We start from the raw sequence: 23,655 nt of genomic DNA on the forward strand, positions 1-23,655 counted from the left end.
GACTATTCTTCACACTTTTATTCTACTTCAAGGATGAACTGTGAGAAATTTTGTGAGACAATTTTCCCTCTTAAAGAACCTTGCTGTGCAGATAGGCCAAAATTTTGAATTTTGAATTTCAAAAGCTTTGAATTTCTGTGCCTGTCAGCACAAATGTTTGGAATATTAAGATTAGTTCCCATGGATTTAGCTTTGGGTCATATACTTTAAAAAAAGGAAACATAGGAACCAAATTCTCAGTTCTCAAAAAAATAGCTGATTTGTGGAAATTCACTGAACAGTCCATACTACTATTTCATTATCAAATACAGGTAAAAAAAAAGGTATATTTATTTTGGGGGGGGACTAGAATCCAAACCTTGCCCTTGCTATGAGAGCAACCTCCTTCACTCTGCAATAATTTTTTATTTAATATAATGTGAAGAAGAGAGATCTCCCTTGTCAGTAAGCAGATGTCCACCAAAACGTTTTTACTAACTGATCAGTTGCAAAATCCCTCACTGCAATCCCTTATAAAATAAGATGCCCTATGTCCTTCCTCCCACCCCAAGCTCAGTTGCCAAAACTTACATACAAAATTATTACTGTAATGTTTTATAGTCACTGGGAAAAAAAATATCCATTTGGTCTTGCAGAATGATGTGAAATGAATCTCTGGCCTCAAAAGAAAAAAAAATCTATTAAAAGTAGCTCTTTTTTCCTCCCTCCTCCCTCTCCCAGGCCCCTTTTGCTCCCCTCCCCCAGCAATAAAGGATGTTTTGGAACAGCCTTTTCAGGAAACATTTCCACAGTAAAATGCAGCATCATTTATAATATTTAAAGCTACATTTTTGTTGAGATGGCTTGGCAGGCTTTGCTTGCAAATCTGGCAGGATATGGCCAGCTGAGAGTTAGCACTAACAAACTGAGGATATGCTGACACAACAGAATGCTTTAATCATCATTGCAGCAAGCGGGACAAGATCTTCTCCTGCACTGCCAGCTCTTCCCAGTGTGAGAACCAATGGTACTGCGTATTCCTCCTTCCCTCCCCTGCCTCTAGAGAGTACAGTTTTCCCTTGCTGTTTCTACTGAACTAAAAAAACCTTGTTGGGTAAGAGCATATAATATAATGAGCAATGGATATTCCTCTTGGCCAATGCTGTTATGAAAATGCTGCATGTTTCCAGAACAATAAGGAAACTTAATAATTACAAATAAAGTCCTTAAACCATCTGAAAGGGCTATATTCATTTGCAGCTAAGGCTTTTCTGCTTACCATACATGCCCTTTTCTAAAACAGAGCTGAAAGTGACATTGTTAGCAATATCATCATTAGAAATGTGTTGCTTACCAGAGTTGAAAAATGGTCTTAGCCATTTGAAAAAATCTACTGAAGTAAGTCAGTCTCATATTTAAAAAAAGTCCCCACTAATTCAGCCCTGAAGATCTAAAGTTACTGCTTCGACTGAGGCTTGAATGATAGGACCTAGAGAATTCCCGATATATGATCTAGATGAGTTTCAGGGCACAGATTATGTTCTTGCATTAACCTAGCACAAGACTTGACACAGCAAAGACCTGTGTCATGAAAGAAAGTGTGAAATGAAGTAACCATTCATATCCGGGAGTCCATCAAGGTATATACTATGTTTTCTGTCTTTGTTTAACTTCTTACTAGTACAAAGTCTCATAGTGCAATTGGATGCTGCGAAGTGTGAATGTAGAAATATATAAGAAGCAGCCTAAGCAATTGGACTGGGTACAGATCTGAATGTTGTTTCTCATCTGTGGATCTGGATTAGGACAGCATAAAATTTCCTTACTGCTTCCTTCTTTCGGTTTCCTTGTCTTGGTGTGCAAACAACTTGAAACGGAACTGGTCTCTGTAAGGCTAAGTCTAGCAAGGCTTTCTATCTCATTTAGAAACTTTAGGTGCCTTGCATACAAACAAGCACAATTTGAGTACTTTTCTAAGGTTACATACTGCGTGTGTTCATATCTTCACAAGTGTGCAGCTTTTAGACAGAACAATATGATCCAGATAATAGGGTTCTATCATCAGGGATCCACTGAATAGTCTTTGAAAAGATTGTTTGCCTGTTAGACCAAATTTGCCAGGTCTGATGAAAGAGCAGACCCAGTGAAATTACACTGTCTCCATCCACATCCTGAGCTGCTGTTGCTGATACCTGTTTCCAGCTCTACGCTCAGATATGAGCAAATATATAGCAAACAACAGCTCCTATGCTGTGAGAAATGCATCTGAATTTATATGGCTTTGGAAATGTGTGAGAGAAGAGGACTGATGAAATAAGAGTCAGAGAGTAACGAAAGATTGAGCAGAAGCAAAAATATTTGCACCTAAATATTATTTTTATACTGGAAAATGGGTGGTATAAATTGTGAGGCAGCTCACATTGTACAAGCAAAAATGTAAGAAGTTGGATTTTTTTTTCTGTCTGGAGTTTTTCCACTCACAGGTTACTAATAACTAGTAATTAGAGGTTGCTGGTTAGAAGCTGTACTATGCATGTATGCTATGTACATATGTCCTTGCTTATGTGCACACACACATATATGACAATATAATAATATTGCAAATGAAGTCTTAAAATCTTTCCCTAACCTTGACTTTCTTCTTGGATCAGTCATTTGCCACTGATTTTTTTCTGAAAGCTGGTGAACAACATTTATCATGTACTGCTTCTCCATCTCCATCTAATATGTGAAAATGAATAATCAGAAATTCAGAAATTGTTTCTGCTACAATTACCAACTCGTTAATGCTGATGAAAGGATACTGCTGCATTTATGTAGCTGGAGACACACTTATGTAGCTGATTTTTAAATATCATTGGCAAGGAAGTTAGAATGGAATTTAAGACCAGGCATGTAATTTCTTCCCATGCTTGAAAGAGAAGCGGAAGCACTTGACAGGTAGTATGACTGAGCTGCTGATTCAGGAGGCTGTTGCATTTTTTTTTTTTTTGCCATCATTTATATTTTCTTCCTTCTATAAATCTCCAGCTGCAGCTTTGTATTGCTTGTTTACAAAGTTGATGTTACCTTTAGTTAAGAGGGACATATTACATATCATTGAAAAGGAAAAAGCCCCTTTAAAACGTACTACAATTGCAAATCAAATATTGAATCCTGATCCCTCAAGGCTTAACTGTACCAATGGTGAATTGAGACTAGGAGTGTGTATGCTAAAGCATAGGGCAGGGCAGGCCTACTGCACTTCTGAAGTTTCTTAACATAGGTCATGACAACAGTTACCAGGAAATCCATTTTCTAGGCTTCAGTATTTTAGACCACTGAGGAGCTGCATATGATAGGAAAAGGTTGTGTTAGAAACGCACAACTCACTGCCTCCTTTTATGCAGTACTGAAAGGCAGAGACCTCAAAAAATTGTAGGGCCAGGCAATAATCAACTACACGAAGTTTAACAAACGCAGGATTCTGCACCTGGCATGGGGCAACCCTGGCTATGTACAGACTGAGGGATTAGAGGCTGGAGGGCAGTCCCATGGAAAGGGATCTGGGTGTTCTGGTTGACCGCAAGTTGGATCTAGTCAGCACTGTGCCCTGGCAGCCAAATGGCCAATAGTACCCTGGAGTGTATTGGGCCCAGCACTGCCAGCTGAGCAAGGGAAGGGACTATCCCACTGCTCTGTGCTGGGAAAGCCTTACCTCAACATGGTGTTCAGGCTTGGGCACCATAGTATAAGAAGGACATAAAACTGTTGGAGATAGTTCAAAGGAGGGGTATGAAAATGGTGAAGGCTCTGGAGGGTAAGATGCATGCAGAATAGCTGAGGTCACTTCTACAGGAGTCTGAGGGGAGATGTCATGGCAGCCTACAGCTCCTCATAGGGAGCAAAGCAGCAGTGCTGAGCTCTGCTCTATGTTGACAATGACAGGACCTGAGGGGACAGAACGGTGCTGCATCAGGGGTGGGTCAGGGGGGTGTTAGGAAAAGGTTTTCACACCAAAGGGCTTGTTCCTGCGCATGGAACAGGCTCCCTGGGGCACTGGGCACAGCTCCAAGCTGCTGGACTTCAAGGAGTATTTGGACACCACTCTCTGATGTAGGGTTTGGATATTGGGTGGTGCCTTGTGGAGCCTGGAGTTAGACTTGACGATCCTTGTGGATCCCTTCCAACATAGGATAGCCTGTGCTTCCACTGTTTTTCACTGATGTTATGGAAGCGGTGATTAAAATGGTCTCAATTGCCTTTGCTGTAATAATGGTCTTGCTGGAAATGCATTTGTATCAGTTAAACTTTCATTTTAGGACATTCACATATTTTCTAAAGAAATGGTCATCAGTGAAAACTGTCTGAAGAAGTTTCTATTTCCTATTAGATAAAGAACTACTTGCTTCTGCAAGAAACAGTTCATTGGCTGATGTTTGGCATAGTGAGGAACACAGGAAGATAGTTGCTGGATATGTGCAGGGATACTCAATGACTTTCTTTACACACGATTTCCCCTGAGACTACTTTTTTCTAGTGCAACAGAAGGATCAGTATAAGACACGATGCAGAACAACAGCTCAGAAGGTTTAAAACTTGTGAAAATATACCAGTATCTTACTTGGGACATTATCTCTTAGATGTTACAATATACTGAATAGATGACTAAGGAAGAACAGTAAAACATAAGCAAAGTCAGATTCTTCAAAGTAAGGCAAGTACCAGCTGACTGTTTCTATTTTTGAGTTGCCAAATGTTAACAGGAGCAATGAAGATCAGGAATCAAATTGTTCATTTCTGGCGTAGCCCATACTAACCAAAACTCCAGAGTCTGAAAATACTACAACCTACTTTTATACTCCCATTAGCAAGGTTTGTTTTTTTGTTTTGTTTTGTTTTTTAATAAATAAAATCCAATAGAAACAAAAAGTATTTACAATTAGATCAAAATTCTGAACACAATTCACAAGAGAAAACACTGTTTTTTGAGAAAATGTTTTCATATCCTCATAACAGTCATTTGTTCTAAATTAGTACATAGCAATTGTCCATTAAATGAACATTTTTCCCTTAAGACCTATTCTTGTAGCAAAGTATTTTAGGCAAAACTTCCTAACCATGATGTAACCATTTAGAATTAGAACATTTCTGTGATTAGTAATTCACATAAAAATTAACATTTTCCATGGCTTGAGGAAAACATCATGAATTATTATCAAAATGTAAGAGAAGCCAGGATGTAGGGAGAACGATATATTTTATTAAAGCAGCTTATACAGTTGAATTAAAAGTATAGGCTTTTTGGGCAGCCAGTCCCCCCATAATAATAAAGGATAACACCTGTTTCTGCAAATCTCTTTTCTTTTATCCATTATGAGCATTATGACTACCATTACATTACCACTCTGAAAATATGTGCACTGTGTATGTTTATGTTAGGCTGAAATCCTCAGCATTGCCACTACTAAACTGTTACTTATAAAAATATTACCACTAGCAATAAAGTAGAATGTTCTCTGAGTTAATGTACTTCTTACAGAGAAATACTTACTGTACCGAAGTCATTAATTTAATTTCATTGTCAATGCATCTTTTCCAATGTCCTTTTCAAATAGTTTAATAATACTTATGTAAGAATATGCCCCAGCATTCCTCTTTATTTAAAACTAATTCTAGTATCTCGTTTCTAGTGATACCAATGTGAAATTGGATTCTATAGGAAATGCAGTCTCAGATTAAAATTTTTTATAGTATGTTACTATTATAGGAGGTCAGCATTGGAGCTGTGACCTATCTTGGTACCAGTTAGACTTTGATAAGTCCTCCTAGAGGAGGGGATGAACTCTGCAATTAAACAGAGGTTCTCCAATAAGTGGTAGATGGAAAAAATTCAGATGGCCAGTGTCCAGTGGGAAACAAATAATGAGAGAACAACTTCTTTTGAATGGTAACAGCCACAAATTAGTGTGCATTCCTGTCAGAATCCAATGCTCAGCTTGTGCAGTGTGCTCAAATTGAAAGTGCAGGAAAACATGCAATTTGAGCATTCAGACACTACATACCATACATTTTAGGGCAATTTTTCTAAGTTACCTGAAACTTAGTGAAGATCAAAGCTGCTTAACCTCACACTGACTGCATCTCACTGAAATTTCATCTGTAGATTTTAAACCTTGAGTCTGAATGATCCAATTCTCCAATCACTTCCTGGTGGGCATAATGTTCACTACTGACCATAGGCCCAGAGGTTGTCTGAAATAATTAGCAGGAAATATTTTCAGGTATATAAGACATAAGTGTAAGGATTTATTTTAATATTGAACTCTGACAGCCTCTTTTTGTACCAAGATTTCCAAGGGCCATATTGGTAGGAAGGCCAATTTTGACTCACTGAAAATTGAGCCTCCTCACCTATTCCCAATTTGACTCCCTTTTGATCCACTTACATATCACCACTGAAAGTGACTAAGTTTAAGGCACACTTTTTGCCATCTAAAAAAATCTTTTTTTCATCTAAAAAAATCTGGACATTGTGTAGAAACTAAAGGTATTCAATTAAGGACCACTCCTTGCTTCAATAATATATGTTTTGATTAGTGGCTTTTTTTTAACTTTCCAAGATTCCCTTCTTGAGCTTACCACTGTAGATCATACTTGGTTTAGTTGTTAAAAACATTTACAAACAGTAAATGGGGCCAAAATACGTGTGAATCTAAGGGAATCTCACAATTGTACTGAGAATACCAAAAGAAGATAGTGTAACTAAATTTACCTTCTAACAAATGTACTCACTCTCCTATGCTTTGCTCCCAGTGGAAATCTTGATTGACACTTTAGGATGAAGTATAAAAGAAAACTAGCAGTTTTGAAGTGTTGAACCTCTCAAAAGCATTCTTATTCTCAGAGATATACAATGGTACCTCAAGTCAATCTAATATACTAGGGTTTCCATTACAGGTTTATGTTTTCAAGAATGAATTCAAACCTTGCTTTTATTTAAGAGCAGTCATCCTATCCCAATTTTCCACGGCATTTTGACTATTTTTCAATGAGAGTTCATCAAATTACTTTAGTATTACATGAACCCATTCCAACGACAAGACTTCCCAGACTAGCTGAATGCTGCACTAGGACTAGCTGGTGTGGCATGCGCATTGCAGACAATGGCAGAGGCAGCTACACTGCATCTTCATGCAGACTGCTGCTCCACTTGTCTTGGAACTGTATGAACAGAGCAACTGAAAAGGTTGCTTCCTAAGAGTGATGAGCAGTGCATATTCCTCAAATAATGCTTGAAATGGAGTTAAGCATTTGAGTTTTCCCATAAATGATAGGCCCAATTCTTATACAAAATCCTCATTACAAAACTCTACCAGTATGAAAATATATTATAGTAGGAGCAACTACTAGTCCCAATATGTCTAACTTTTACCTTTTAAGTTCCTGTGTGAAGTTACACTAATCCACGATTCAATTTCATTGTTATTTTGCTGCTGCCTTGGGAGCACAGAATCAAACATAATGCTTAAAACGTTCCCCTGGAAATGTTCAAGGAGAAAGATTTTTATTTTTAAGTTGAAAATTGCATGCTTAACCAACCTCAGTGAAGCAAGCATCAATCATACTGGACAAGCAATTTTAAGAAATAAGATAGTTTAAAAAATCAATTCTGAAAATACTGCCAACAATTTAATGATATAGATATTTTTAATATTAAAACTAAATTGTAAATGTGTCTTTATAAACAATATGCATAAAATAGATCTACTATACTAAGCTCTCTCTTCTTTAAATGCTGTTTCACAGTAATTTCTTAAGTATGCAAAGTTTTCTCTCAAAGAAATAGTGCAATCTGAAGAACATACATTATGTCAGAGGATAAGAACTACTACTGTCATTAATATAAGTCTTTATAGATTTCTTGTAGGAGTGGATGAAGACTCATATCTGTTTCTGTTTTCTTTATAATTTGCAACAGCTGCACATGTTCCGTTACAATTTGTCTGAGGTCCGTCATTTTCTGAAGCAATTTTGCAAACAGCTGTGATGACTCTGGATGATTCAGCTTTAGCTGGAGCTCCAAAGCTTGCAACAGATTATCTTGTATATCTTCAATGGGCTTCACATTTAACAAACCTGGGCGATCTAGGCAGAAAAAAAAAGGGGGGGGGGGAGTAGTTTTATTTTTATGAAGAAAATAGAAACATCAATCTAATCTATTACTTTCTTAGTCTGCATTAAGCATTTACATGTGGCACTTACTGACATTAAGAGTCTGACAAACTCTTAATGAACTTATTTGTAGGATTTTACTAGAATCTGCTAAAATAAGTTTTAGAATTAGACTTAGAAACAGTTCAATCATATAGAGATAGGTTTATACAGTACTGCAATGCATTTTTCACAGTAATCTTGGAATGTCTATGGAAAAGAACAATGAGTTATCCTTGTAGGAAAAAAAGCCTGTACCTAGTAATCCAGTTTAGGAAAATCAACATTTACTCAGGTGAATTTGCTACTGTTAAAAATATTTCCTGCAAAGATGCATGCTAAACTATCAAAATAAAAAAGGAATAACTTCTGCTTCTGAGAGACATATTCAATGACAGAATACAGAACTAGACTGATGCAGTCATACTAATCTGAGAGACCTAAAAAATTCAGGCTTACCACATCTGAGTTCCTGTTGCTATTAAGAAATGTCATGATAACTTTTAGCATCAGCTTAGACGCACATGCTTATTTATGGTAGTGAAAGATTGATAGGTGTGGCTTTTAAAGAAAACACCTTTTCTGGGCTCATGCCCACAGAGACTTATCCTCCATAAGAATCTGGGATGGATGCTTACAAGAAAAATCAGCTACGTGCACTGCGATGGCTACAAGACTCCAGGATTATCTTATTTGAAAAGAAGTAAATCTTTCCTGAGTGCTCATCATTACTATCTTATGTAATGATGGTTGTTCTGTTATTTCTGTCTGCCTCCAATCTTAAGTGGTTGCCATTATTATTTAACATAATCTTTTATTTTTTTCCCCCTAACTTGGAGTAATAAAGTATTTGATTCTACAGCCTTGAAACCAAATTAAGCTTCTTAACATAATTAAATCCTCATATCTACTGGGTAAGCATTCCAATTATTAGAATACTCTGTGAAAAACCTCAGTAATTTCAATAACATTTTCTGTGTAGCCATGGAATTAATTTCAGATCGATCAATAATAAGTAATGGCTACAGCTAGCCTTGAGGTATTTTCTCAAAGAAAATAAGATTTCCTTTCAGAAAGGGCAGGAGTTTGATCTATATCTGAGATCTTCAAAATATGAACTTCGTAAACTTTCTGTGAATACAGTCCAATTGTCTAACCGAGGTTATATTGTATACTAGAAAAAAAGGCTGGAAAAAATATCTTTGTAAATACTTTGGGATCTTACCTATACGAGAAAAAAATGCAGTGTAAATTAAAAGGCAAAGCTGGCATGGAAACAAATATAAACAAGCCATGAGTACTGCGCTGAATAGGAACAGGCAGCTAACTCCCAAAGAAGCGAAGTTTGGGAATAGTTTTTTAGAAGTAGGAATAATGGCAAGTTTGATATTTATATGACTGTGGTTTTATGATACAATTGCCTTCTGTTTGAAGTGACTGGAGTCCATGACCCAAGATACTTTCCCTCTGGAACTTCATGCTAATAAGCTGTCTCTGTCTTCCAGAGATGACTTACTTATACCATTCAACTGAAAACACTTTCAAATATAGTCACAAAATTTGTAAGTATAGATTCACAGAATCATAAAAGCATGTTAGGTGGAAATATCAGCAAGCAGGAAACCATCCCCAGACAAACAGTTCCTTTCTGATAATACTGATAGATTAAATTAATAAGGCATTTTTAAAAAATACTTAGAGAATTTTTTATAAATTACAGATATTTATTTTTAGATTGCATGTGTGCAAAAAGACTATTTGCTTTCTTTCTATCTTTCAGAAAATCCCAAGCTTGGAATACTTCAAAATGGTTTCATAATTTTGGCCTTGAGTTGCAATAGCTTTAAATTTTGCTTATATGTTGCAGATGAACTCTGAACGGGCTGAACATGACTCAGTGTTCAGCAATATAAAAATCAAGAAGCACAAAGACTGTGGCCTCAATTTCCTCTGAGATTAATCTCCGTTTGCCCCCTGCTTCCTTTATGGTGGAATGTTTAGAGTGCAAGAATTTCAGAAGTGAAAATTCAAACACTGTGCTCCCTAGTGCGAATTTCAGAGTCCAGGAGGGAAATCCAGGAGATCAGTGCTGAGACTGGAACTTCCCAAACACCCTGAAATCTGGGTGTCTTAGGTAAACTTGAGTTCAGAGAGACTTAAGCATCTAACTTCCTTAATTTCTTTCGAATGAAACCAGACTAATGGTTTTATAATGACTGAACTGAACAATGGTCAGAAAAGATGACTATGAAAAAAAGTGTAGGAGATTGTAAGAAGTTATTTTTAAATAGGCCAATTCAGAAGGAAGGAAGATTTCCATTGAAGACAAGTGAGATTTTTTTCATGAATGAGAACTTCAGGATATGGACATTATTTTTGGGTGTTGACAGTTTGCCATACTTTCTCAGTAGAAATTTCTTACAGAGGAAAATGCTGTTTCTGTTCCAAGAAACATATATAAATGCAGAAAAAAAAAGACAAAAAGCTTTATTTTAAGATGTCAAATACTTCAAGTTGCTCAGATGCTTTTACTTGTATATGCTCCAGATTCATTGGGTTACAATAAGAAAAGTATAATTTCTGCAAGAGAGAGAACAAAAATGTATGAAGCTTCAGGTAAATGTGGCTTGTGTAAAAACAAAATACAAAGGAAATGATTAACAGTGTGCTCTGAGAAACAATTAGATTGGAGTAGGCAGAAACAGAAAAAAAAAGAAACTAGATGAGACAGGGTGGTAAGGGCCTTTGAAGAGGCCAAAACAGAATCTAATACGCTGTCTGAAAGCTCACAGAGAAGACTGTAAAGTGAACTGATGAGGGATGTTGAAGACAAAAACAAATGAGTTGTAGCAGGACATTCTTAGGATAAAACAAAATTAGGGTAAAGAATGCCAAAGGACAGGGATGAGAAATGATTAAAGTGAGAGATGATGAAACTACTTTTAATCCTATCTGATAAAGAAGGTTGTTTATTGAAGTTTAGGGTTTTTTCACTGTTTGCTACTTGTTAGCTCTCTTTAATCCATTCGGAGTACCACATCTCATTTCTTATTATTACTTTATGCATTTTTTCTTAGGTTTTAATTTGTTGTCGTGTTGATGTTTCGATTGAAAATTCTGCAGGAAACTAACTAAGAAAAACGTTCATAGATGCCAGGAAAGACTAATAAACCTGTAGTTTTGTATGTCAACAGTCTGACTTTGTATAAACTTATAACCCATACTATCTCAGGGAAAAAGATTTTTTCTTACACACATTTCCTTCATGCTCCCAACAGTAACAGCAACTTCTCTTTTCCTCACATAGGAAAATGCAATCAACATGCATTAATCCATACCTTTTTATTTTATTATCTCTGACAAAGTGTATTTTGCATTTAAATATACATTATCAAACCTTAATATGATAAAGCAGGCAAAGATACCTGACTGAACAACTGTACTATTGCTTTTGCTGAGGCACATATGATTCAACAGGTTAAGTTTTTCTTCTGAGTCTGACACATTTATAGTAATCACCAGAATTTTGGTTCAAAGCCCACAGTGATTATCTGCAGTTCTTGGTCTAATGAGGAAGCAGTTTTTCATTCTAACAGGTTTGCTAAAGCAGGTCCTGTGTAGGAGTCAAATATGGACTACTTCTTGTTACTATTCTGTGATAAATCTTCAATTTTTTTATTTTTTACTTCAGCTGGTAGGAAAATTATTGAGTACAGTGTTTAAACAAGCAACACTTATTCACAGCTCAAGAATGTAAAGCACATACTCATACACTAATAAACGTGATCATAGCAACCTTTCTGAACACAAATATTAGTCTGTGTTGACTAACAGAGTCTGTCTCTTTACAGGCATGCCCTATTACAAACTCTCCAACACCACTACATCCTAAACACCGCATAGAATAATATACAGGAGTTTAGGCCCATCCATAATACTTAAACATGCTACAAAATTACCTTTTGAGCTTTTTCTTTGTTTGATAACAACTGCTTTGACTGAGTTTTTTTCTGTTTATAAACATGCATTAAATCCAAGGCTTGGACAATTACCAAACAGATCTTTAACAGGTATTCAAGTTCTTCTGAAACCTTATTATGCTATACTTCATTTTCAGCTCTCTATTACATTGTATTTTTTAAGATGCTTTAACATGTTCACAAGGGTACTTGCTACTGACTTAGGAAATGCCTCACTGGCACAGTGGTTTGTGATGAGGAAGAACATCTCCTTGAAAAAAGGAGACTTTACCTAAGTATATTTTTCAAGGTTACTGTAAATAAAAGAACACTGTAATGAAATTTTAGAATTGTTGTTAATGGCATGAAGTATTTAATTCATAAGAACAAGGCAATATCCTACTGCTCAGAGTATCTCTGTTTAATCAGTATTAAATTCAGAATACTAGAGTTTGTTTGCCATGTACAGCAATATTTTAAAGTGAAATATGCAGACAGTAAGAAAAATTTTCAACTTTATGCGCTCGCAGTAAAATCTGGAATCACTGAGACAAAGTGTGGCTGCACTGAGCACCTCAGAAACAATAAAGTGATTGTGGGAGTACTTTCATTTTGTTGCTGTTACAGCTAATTTGTTGGTTTCTTGTTACTGTCAGATACAATGCAAAGTCTACTATTTTGATATCAAAAGGTTGAACGGTTTTATAGATTTGTGGCAATCCTTTTTATATGTGATGTTCCAGCTGGAATTATCTTTCTCTTCCCTCTTTTTATCGTTCCAAAGGAGATAGCACTCAGGTAGACAGCAGCACTATCATCAGTTTGCCACAACAAATTTACAGAGAGGATTCATCTAAGATCATATTTTGTCACAAATTTTTTTAAAATATTTTTATACGATATCTCTACACTGGATTTCATGAAGTAACTGAAATATCACAGTATTCCTCGAGGTACTGAAGACGTTGAGGTACTACGTACCGGTTTTGAAATCCTATTTCTCAGTGAAATTATTCTGGTTTGATATTAAAAAAAAATCTTACAGAAATAAAGTTATTACAGAATCAAGAGCATCTAAGACATCTGAGAAACAGATTTTCTGTTCTGTATCACAAATTGCGTACAGTTCAATAACTGTAGTACCTAATTCTAATTTACATAATTCTCTAATTGTTGGCAAATCCTAATCATTTTCAAAATATAATCTCAGGTTGCACAAATAACTGTAACACTTTTTAGAAAGAAAAGCTCTGAACAAAGATAGTGAGAAATCTTTTATAAGATTAATATAGTTTTCTAAGGAGGATGAATTCACATTTAAGGAGTGGATTTAAGCACTAAATAGTAAATTCAGGCAGTTCTTTATGTATCTGTTTTCAAATTAGTCTTAAAAAAAAACAAAGACTTGGTGAGAAATCTGGTTTAGAGCATTCAATTATTGTTTTACTGTGGATCACTGTTCTCCTGAGATCAAAAATGTATTATTAGTTACATCATACCTATTTCCTCTAATGCAAACCAAACATCACTGAAGTATAGCAGAACTAGTTTCACAGACTGCAAGTTCCCTCTTTTCAATCAGGAGTGCCTTTTGAGAGGCCTGTTTTTCATCTGTCAGATTTCATTGTATTAGAAAATGCAAACCACTGGCATGCTTTGTGATGTTCCCTAATAAGCTAGTGTAATTTCTCTTCCTCCCATCAAATTCAACCAAAAATATACCAGTAACATACTTTCCTGTACTGAATTAATTCAGAGTCTTCAGGGATCACTGTGTTCAAAGGTTTGCTCAAGAAAATGTCTTCTGGGAACTGTACTTATTTGAAATGGCTTTAGTTGTCTAATAAACCATATTACGATACTATATCTTTATTGAATGAATGAAACAAAACAGCAGAAGAAATTTTATGCGAGTTTATACGTACAAGAAGCTATGCAAACCAAGCAATGCGCTATCATCAGAATGTTTGATTTTAGAACAATAGCATGTAGTTGTTGTGTTTGATTGCTTAAACATAATTCAATAATAAAATACTCTCCATTGCTCTGTGGAGGATCTGAATTCAGAACATTCAGCACATTCCTCCTATTGATATCTGCACCAGTGGTCTAAGCCAAAATATACACAGATCATTTTAGTTATATTTACACAGTTACATTTTCTTCGTGCGACATCACTAAGTTGATACTACTGGCCAAAGCAAAAGAACCAAAATCTGACCTGAAATGTCTGATATAACTAATTATTGGTGGAAAGGATTCTAAGTGAACTATATTTGGGTTGTTAATTTGCAAACTGTAATAGTTATAATCTTCATTAGACTGACTCCAATACAAACTGAAAATCCAGTGTATAATTGTTAGAATGAATGTAGCATGATACTAGGCTCTCAGATTCACATTTGCTCAAAGCATAACACTAATACAAACAGAAGAGCTTAGAAAAAATGAAGAGAGCAGACACACAATTGAATGTTTTTCTCAGGCATTTGCAGAATGCCTTCGTAATAAACCTACTGGTGGACAAAACCTTGTGTGAATTAAAAACCCCAAACCAATATAAACCCATCACAATCCTGTAAGCCAGATGCCACATATATTTTGAAAATTGTATGGATTCAAAGTCATTTGTGTTCAATTAGTAAGCCACACTTAACTATAGGTTTAAAAAAAATGCAAAAGAGCCAGTGAAATTCCACCCGTCCTTTTTTCAAAAAGATAGTCCTGACTTATTTAATTAAATGACTTACTGATTCAGCAGATATTTCCAGCTCCATCTCTAATATCAGATCATTTACATTTTCAGTTTCTGCATGAAACTGAATAAGTGGCAAACAATACCAAGAAAGCTGACAGATACTCAAAAAACTATCTGTAAATAAACATTCATCTCTTTCCTGCTGAGCACTTTCCTGTTTGGACAGGAATTAAAAGTGTCAATTCTCCTACATACCATAAATAAAAGACAGCTCTTACCTCCACTTAGTATAATGACAGCTATAAATATTGCCAGGTCACTGTCATCTAATTCCAGTGCATTGAACTTCACAGCAAACTCAAACTTGGGCTCCATAAAGTCACAAAAAGGTTTTCTCAGGCTCTTCAGAAACTCCCGTGTCATGAATCCTTGTCCATCAGATATAAGAACTCCATCTTTATTCATCAGTGAAGCCAAGAGAGTATATATGATCTCATGGACACCGTATTTCAGGAGAGTTACCTGATCATTCAGGTCAAGATTCACAAAACCTGGAATGTTCTTGGCAAATTCTGTAATCTCCTGCACTGCCTCCACAGAGCGAAACTGACATCGCTGGAAAATGCGAATTGCTACCTCTTTGTTCTGTTCCTGCAGCGGTGATAAATGCTTAAACTTGATCTGATCTTCTCCCATCCTTAAGGAGTTCATGTCATAAATAACAAATGGCTAAAAATGAAAGGAGAACACAAGTTACTTTCATGTCTTTTCTATGAACATTTGACTCCTGAGAAACTGGAGTAACATAGTGAGATATAATTCATCAGAAAACACTTAGAAATGCCTAGGCAGTGCATCATGGGTTAAATCTTTATAAACATATTAAAGCAAATGTCCTCATAACATTAAAATGACTTACAGAAAGGATAAGTAGTTCTTAAGGATTTCTCATGTTCTATGAATCCACACACTAAAAATAGGACTTTGGGTGACACTTTTCTTAACTGGAGGGATGGAAGGGTAGTAACATTTAAAATATTCATCATTTTTTGCCCTCTCTCTCTCTCTCTTTTTTTCTCCCCACTTTACAGAAGTTCTTTAATGCTAGAATTCTAAGTTCAGAATGCTCATTAACAAAAGATGAAAATGTTACTTCTCTTACCTGAATTTTACTGGTTTATATCAAATGTAACTATTAAGTGTACAATGACAAGCCTGCATGTTTGTTTTTGTGGAGAGACACTGTATGTTTGCATTTTAATTACTTCATATGCTGTTATGTTCTTTTACAGTTCTAGAAAGATAAAACTTGTAGCAGTATAGAATTAATGGTATTAATTATCCTATCCTAAAAATTTAACCTTTTGCTGTCACTGACTTTAAAAATTACAAGTTTAGGATGTAAACAAGCTTAACAGTGGAACAATAAGACAGAGAGGAGACTTAAAAATGTGTATATTAATACTGGTGGGTCATTCCTACCTATTCACTCTAGAAAATCCTAAGTGGCAGCATAAGTCCAAGAAAAATTAATCTACTACGAGCACACACATGAAATTTAGAATGACTGCTTTATACTACCATCCTACTCACATTTGGGGATGGAAATCAAGAGTTCAAAATTGCTAAAAAAGTAAATTATAACAGATTGAGATATACCTTCTGACTACAAATTTATGTCAAATGAGCAAGCACTGTATATCCCAAAGAGGATGAATTACTCAGCAATTTTGACACAATGACATAGCACATCTGACATTTTCAACTGAAGCAGTCTAGTAGTCTAATTCTAAGACAAATACAAGAAATCTCATTTACCAGCTGGCATTAACTCTGAAATCTAATAGTTTGAATGCCAATACTATGAATTGATTGTTACTGGCTACCTACCTTAAAAACTGAATAATATTCTTATCCTCTGTTAATAAATGTAGCAGTAATTGTTGGATGAGGAAGAAAGCAATCGCATTTTTTTTTTGTTTCCAAATTAAAAGAATCGATTACAATAAGAAACAGAATCTCTTATTACAGTGATACTGCTTCTGAATAAAAAAAATATATATCCTTCAAACTTCCTTTCAATATTATTTCTCCTATTATATATAAACAAATAAACAGGAAGAATCTTTTGGGGAATATCTCCATGCTTTCTACTCAAACATTAAAGTTGGCTTTTCTTTTTGCCATGACACCCACTCAGCAGAAGGATTTCTTATGCCTGATAAACGCTCATCTGCGGCTGATCTCTGCCTCCCTCCTTTTTCCTCTGCCAATCACACATATAAATTATGATGAATAAGGAGTAGTACAAGTGTACAGTGCAGAAAGAAGCAGGCCTCCTAGTGATGTTTTTAGGATGAAGGGCAGTAAACAAGAAATAAAATTATGTGCACTACTTGTAATATGTTTCCAAAAACATTTACAGGATGCAATTAAAGAAAATTAAACCGTTATATTAATTATTTCTCAGTAGTCTATGTTTCTGATAAAGAGAGGTAAATAGTGGAAAGACTCTGAAAAAGAAATGACTGTCAAGTAGACTTAGTGTATCAGCTTTCTGCAGAATAAATAAATGACAGTAGTGCAAACTTCATACACTCCATAATGATCAGTTACTCAAACTGAAAAAGTTGTGGGGTTTTTTTTTTTGGCTGCAACCAAACTAGAAACTGCATTCGAATTATGATTTAAAATGTCCTTAGAAGGACAAAATGAAATACTTTTTCATACCTTTGAAATTTATGAAGAAAATTAAATACAGTCTGTTGAAACCCTGGCAATAAAATTTCTGCCTATCATTTTAGAAAATATGACAAACTAAGAGCTAATACTTTGGGAAATTATTCTATAAATAACAATAAATAAATTATTGTTATTTGGATGTTTAGTTACCGCATCAGTGATAAAATTTAAAAAAAATGTACCATAATTATCAGATCATATTTATCCTTCTTCCCACTGATACAGAGGGTTGTTCATTACTGACACTGAAGTTTCTAAATGAACCCATAAATATATTATCTCTGTCAAAGATTTTCTTGTGCATTCTCCTAAAATTCAGCTTGTACCTGCATAGAATACTGATCCATGATAATATAGTTCAATGCAGGAAGTCATCAGAGCATCATAAGAATAAATATCTTAGTTAAAGCCCATGTTGCCATTGACACTGTGAATCATTTGACTCAAAAAAGAATACTGCCAGCAGTGATAACGTTCTTTGATAACATGCTACAATATGGATGCTTGAATAGTATAGCAACCAATTGCTGACAGTTAGATAGCCACTTAAAACAGATAGTGTGGAAGATAACCTGTGGTAAAGAAGAAGGATAACGGGAAGAATGGATCAGAGAATACAAAAAGGTTAAGATGACCTTCAAATTCTTGTACTGGTTTCAAGTATTTTATTAGGTGAACTTGGAGTTTTTTCAACTGATGTTTACTTATCCTATCTAAAAACATTTCCTGTGTTTCAGACACAGCTTGAAATGTGCAACTGCCAACAACAAAGTTTTTTTTTTTTCTTAAAAAAAAAAAAAAAGTGCTGTCAATGTGGTAAATCATTTACTCAAAAGAAGAAAAAAAAAAAAAGAAAACAGAGGGAACTAACTGATTTGTCTGTCGTCTTTCCTGTCAAGATCGCCCTTGCCTTGGCTTTGGTCAGAGGGAAGGACTTTATGTATGAGTCATACAAATGCTTGGCAAGTGCTCGCAGATCAGCAGATTCAGGATTCAACTGGTCGATGTCGCTGGAAATCTCTGCCAAGAGCTTCTCCTTCTCCGCTTGTGGCATTCGCCCAAACCTGATGGCTGAAGAAAACGACAAGTAATTACCATAGCTATAGTTGCACCCACAAATGCATATTTTAATCTCTCTGTCACCTTTTGTTGTAAGTTATTCCATTTTTTCTTAAAACAGTACATAGGCAAATAAGAGGAAGATGTTTCTGTCCAATAATATAGGGAAACTACTGAACTGCTACAGATATGTAAACAAACCAATCTCAAAAATAAAATAAGCTATGTGCCCAAATAGTTCTACTCCAATATCCTGCTCTAAAATAAAAACTATTGTCAGCATGTCTGACAGCCTGAGTTGGTGAAAACCACTGATTCTACCTCCAACATAAATCAAATATAAAGATTTTTTAAAATATTAAAATTTACTTTACTTAGGGTAGGAGCCACTGCTCTGCTTTGTATTGTTTTGGGCAAATCACCATATGGATCTCAGCTTCTTAATTTGTTAAGAAACAGAACACTCACATGCCCTGCAGGAATAAATTCCTAAACAGTTCAACAGACCTTAAAGTATCAAGTGATACAAAATATTACCAAAATAATTAAAGAATGAGAAAGAAGTTTGTGGGAGGAATAAAAACTATGAAAAGCCTGAGTTCTTCATCACATCTGTAGGCAACTGTTATATTGTAAGTACAGGAAACTCTTCCACCTAATCGTATGATCTCATGTATCTGTAGGGTTGGCTGTAGAATTCAGTTTTACACCTATGTACTTAATAGCCTCTGTACTTACAGAGATGGACTTTAAAAAGTTCAAATGAGCAACCAAGATGTATCATATGGTATTTCAGTAAACAGGATTTATATTATAGTAAGAAAATAAAATGGAGAAACAGAACATCAAAACAACAACAATGAAAAAAAAAACAGGAGGAAGAAATAAAGGCTTGCATTTTTAGCCTCAGGAGGAAAGAGAAATATTAATAATATTTTTTTAAGTAGTTAATGTCTTCTCTAGATAAGGAAAAACTGTTCTTAAGGTCATACATATGATTCTACCAGGGATGTTTATTTTGGAAATCATCAGCCAATTTCCTGCTTGCAGGATGCTTGCAGGGTGTTGATGAAACAAATGACACTGTTTTCAAGAATTAATAATTATGTAAAAAAAAAAAAAAGCATTTACTAAGTTTATTGATCAGTACTCTTATTTCAGTGTTTTTGTTTTTGTTCTTTTTTTCCACTCTACTTTCAGTAAACTTGGTCTCTGAGTGATGCATGCGGTATGTTTAATATTTTGGGCACTCTTAAAGCTTACTTATGAGAATGCAAATCAGTTTGAAACAAAAACCTAGTCTAGTAGGAACAAATTAACATTGATATATGTTTTTTTCCTTTAAATGTCTGCTGCTTATAGGTCTTTACAAGTCAAATTTTGAATGATTGCCAAATGATATTTGTTTTAGACGATATATACAATTGTACTTTTTTATTTCTCTCCTTAAAGGACTACTAAGTACTCTTAATCTGCTACTAACAATACCTTTCAGTGGGACATCACTGCTAACAGTGGGACCTCAATACTAACAGTAAACCATTTACAGAAAAACAATGAACTTATTATTATCTTATATGACATACTCTAATGGCTCAAAAAGCCAACTATAATCTTTCAAGGTCTTTTCTAACTTAAATAATTCTATTATTTAGATTAGTCCACTATTAAAATGAGCTTTTTGCAACAGCTTCATCAGTAGAAAGTCTCAATTCTCTGATGCTTACGATTGGTTTCTTGACAATAGATTCAGTTCCTCGTCACGCTCTTTTTTGAAGAAGGATTTGCAAACAAATGTCTTAAGTGAAGTCTAGCAATAATTGTTGGACTATTACAACAAACTTTGAATTTGGAAAGAAGCAAAGCAAATATTAGCCACATATAAAGGACTGTTAATAAAAAAGAGAGACAAGAGTTGCCTATGTCTGTAAAATGCTTAGCACTCCCTGAAATACATGGAGTATGACCTGAGGACTTCTTAACACATAATAAGAAACACTTAACAACTGTAAAAAAACCCATGTCCTTTGAAAGATTTCATTATTCTACTAGGAGCTAGGTGCTTTTAGATAGAGAAGTATTCTGTTACGTTTTACTATGATAGACTATTTCAATATTTTACATGAAATAAACTTAAGGCACTATTATAATACCTTTATATTTATAATAAATCATGCACACTTAACAGTTTGATATTAATTCTATAAACTCGCACAACAAGCACACTAACCCTTTAAATATTAAAGAAACGGAGCTTGACTAAACATGATTCTGGTGCGAGAACTATTCTTGAAATTTAGGAGTTGCAGAAACAAGCTGAGAATGTAGAACCTCACTGGCATAAGAGTGAGCTTTCATCCACTTTCACCCAGGTTATTTTTAGGAACAAGGGAATAAAACAAGGGATTAAAAAAAAAAAAGAAAAGAAGGGCAGTATATTGCTTCCCCTTCCTAAGTTTTATATTAACTTAGCTCTAAAACAGTTTATACTCTTCCCCAAATTATCTTCAAATATGTGTGATAATCCCTAGTACTTCTAATATAAAATTATTTCTATTAATTTACAGATTAATTTGGAGTTCAACATACGTTTATATACTCTTAATAGTTCTAAGCAGATGCCTTCTTTAATTTAACATTTTTATTTGCCCTGTGATGGTGATACTTATTTGCATAGAAAATGCTTGGAGGACTCACTATAAAAAATGCTATAAAAAGTAAATATTATTTCTTATTATGTTATTTTTTTTAATAGTCTTTCTTGTTGGAATCATAACTAACTTTTTGTTTTCACAAGTTTGAGCGTGTGTCTAATTTTTACATATGCAGGTGAAAAGCCCAGTAAAATTCAGTGGTAAAAGAGAATGTACACATTCATGTATAATCTACTTTGGAGTCAAATCCTAATGACACAGTGGAGAACTATCAATTGATAAATGAAAAAAGCTGCACATAAATTTGACACGTATTTTTAAGGAATATTTGGCATACGTTTGTCATAAAGCATCACAGTGCCAAACTGCCTAAAATACCAAACTCATCTCCCCCCCCCCAAAAAAAAAGATTCTTTTAAATTCCTTTTGTGTAAATGGGCAGGGAGAGAGAGCCAAAAGAAGCCAAAGGTACAACTGAATTACATAGCAAGGCTTTTTGTTGAAATGCTGATTACTCTGAAAGAAAATTAACACATATGCTATATGGTAAGCTAAGTTTTAAGCATTAACTTCTATTCTTGAATGTTTGAATGCTGCATTCAGATATAACAAAGCTTACTCATTAACACTGATTTAATATATATCGAATGTTAAATCAATCCAAACCACTCTTCATTTATTTTTTATTTATATGTATTTATTAATCTAAGAATGCACTAGCCCAACAGCTAATCAAAATGGTACAGGAAGACGATGTCATCCACTGTTGGTTTAACAACCCACTTGAGCAGCACTATCTACCAGTTCAACAAAACAGCCACTAAAATCAGTACCGTTTACGTTTAATCAATAGGATCAAGTCTTCTTTTAAATAAGTGAATTTACTTCCCAAAGAAGGGAAAGGGGCTCTTACTGTTTTCTGTACACCACATGATGTTATGATGTGGAATATCAATAATCAACAAAAATCATAAAACCATAACATACGTTCATCTTTAGGGTCTAGCTTATTGCTGCTCATCATGTCAGACTTTCACATAAATAATTCAGCAACAGTAAAATTCCTTAGGAATATCTTATACTTCGTTGAGTTTAGCATGTGAAAAATGTGCTTGGAATGAAGTTTGTTATGCAGCTTTTTAAAAAATAAATATATATATTTTAGGTGGTGGATTGTATGTTTATTAGCAATCTGTCATTTCCACATTTCTTTTTTTTCTACATGTGTGTTTTTAAGATGGAATAGTAAAAGCGATCCATCTTTAGATGCTGTCCCTATGTCACAAAATATGTGTCTTGGAGGATTTCTGATAAAATTCATAAATTGTGTGAATAAATATTCCTAAACAAAAGGCCACTAGGACTCAAACATGTATTTTAAATTTAACCACTTGTTAACAACAAGAAGTTAGAAAGTTGTGAATCAAAAGTTCCTAAATTATGATTTGACAGACAAAAATACAATTTAAAATAGAAATATGTTATTTAACATTTAGAGTATACTTTATAAATATTATATTAGTTACAACAGATTGTTCAATTTTTGCTATCTTAGCAGGCAAAATCTGGGTCAAAATTCAGTTTTGTGGTATTAGTCTAGTAGTTTTGTTTTGGAGAAGTCATTATTTTCAGGGAACTAAGATAAAGTCAAGGAGAGGTCAGTGGGTTTACAGAGGGAATGTGGGAAACAGCAGTGGAATTTGGGTTGAGATGAGAAGTAGAAAGGATTAGTAATACTTGTGGAAGTCAAGGTAGAAAAAGAAGAGTTCACAGAGTGGGTAAGAGGAGTCCTCAGCATTTCTGGTTGCTGAGGACAATTTCAGGGTTGTTAGGTGGGTGACAGGATCTTCACTCTTTCCTGCTTCTCTCTCCCTCCTGTGACTGGTTTTACCATCTTATTTCTTTACTCCCAAGAGAGATAATAAAGACATAGTGTACTGAGAAAGAGCATGTATGACAATATCTGCCTTTATATATATAATATTTTTAATGCTAGAGAAAAATAAAACCACAAAAAAAAACTAGTAGTGTTTCTAAAATAAAAGAACAAATATCTGCTGATATTTCAGAATACAATCTGAGCAACTGTGGGTTAAACACAGAGAAGCACTGTGGTTAGAGAAGGAAAGGAAAACAATATCCAAAGCATGAGAACACTACTGTCTTTCTTAACCTTCCTTCAGCCAAGTGGTATGTAGCATTTATACATGAAAAAATGTGTCTGTTAGCTGCTAAGTGTCTCCTTGCATTCCTCATTTTTTCAAGTGCTTTAACAATTCATTCTGCAATAATGTATCTATGCAAAGATGGCCATGAAGTGGAACCCTAAGGATCCACATTCTGATTCAAAGCATTTATAATTCAGATAGTT

At 34.7% G+C, this 23,655-nt stretch overlaps 2 protein-coding genes across 3 annotated transcripts in view; one reads left to right on the top strand and one right to left on the bottom strand.

Moving 5' to 3' along the window:
• RAB43 (RAB43, member RAS oncogene family) overlaps nucleotides 1-23,655 on the top strand; it is a 258,462-nt gene that overhangs the window by 203,442 nt on the left and 31,365 nt on the right. The window lies entirely within an intron of this gene.
• PPARG (peroxisome proliferator activated receptor gamma) overlaps nucleotides 6,483-23,655 on the bottom strand; it is a 52,147-nt gene continuing 34,974 nt past the window's right edge. The window contains exons 5-7 of the mRNA XM_065749653.1: nucleotides 18,443-18,642; nucleotides 15,108-15,558; nucleotides 6,483-8,106 (exon numbers count right to left, since the gene is read on the bottom strand). Coding sequence (XP_065605725.1) covers nucleotides 7,859-8,106; nucleotides 15,108-15,558; nucleotides 18,443-18,642 — 899 coding nt within the window. The 3' untranslated portion in view covers nucleotides 6,483-7,858. The remainder of the gene's footprint in view (nucleotides 8,107-15,107; nucleotides 15,559-18,442; nucleotides 18,643-23,655) is intronic.

This window comes from Cyrtonyx montezumae, unplaced genomic scaffold, assembly GCF_038088225.1.
Source record: "Cyrtonyx montezumae isolate F1298 unplaced genomic scaffold, pur_monq_1.0 scaffold_6, whole genome shotgun sequence".
Classification (NCBI taxonomy): domain Eukaryota; kingdom Metazoa; phylum Chordata; class Aves; order Galliformes; family Odontophoridae; genus Cyrtonyx; species Cyrtonyx montezumae.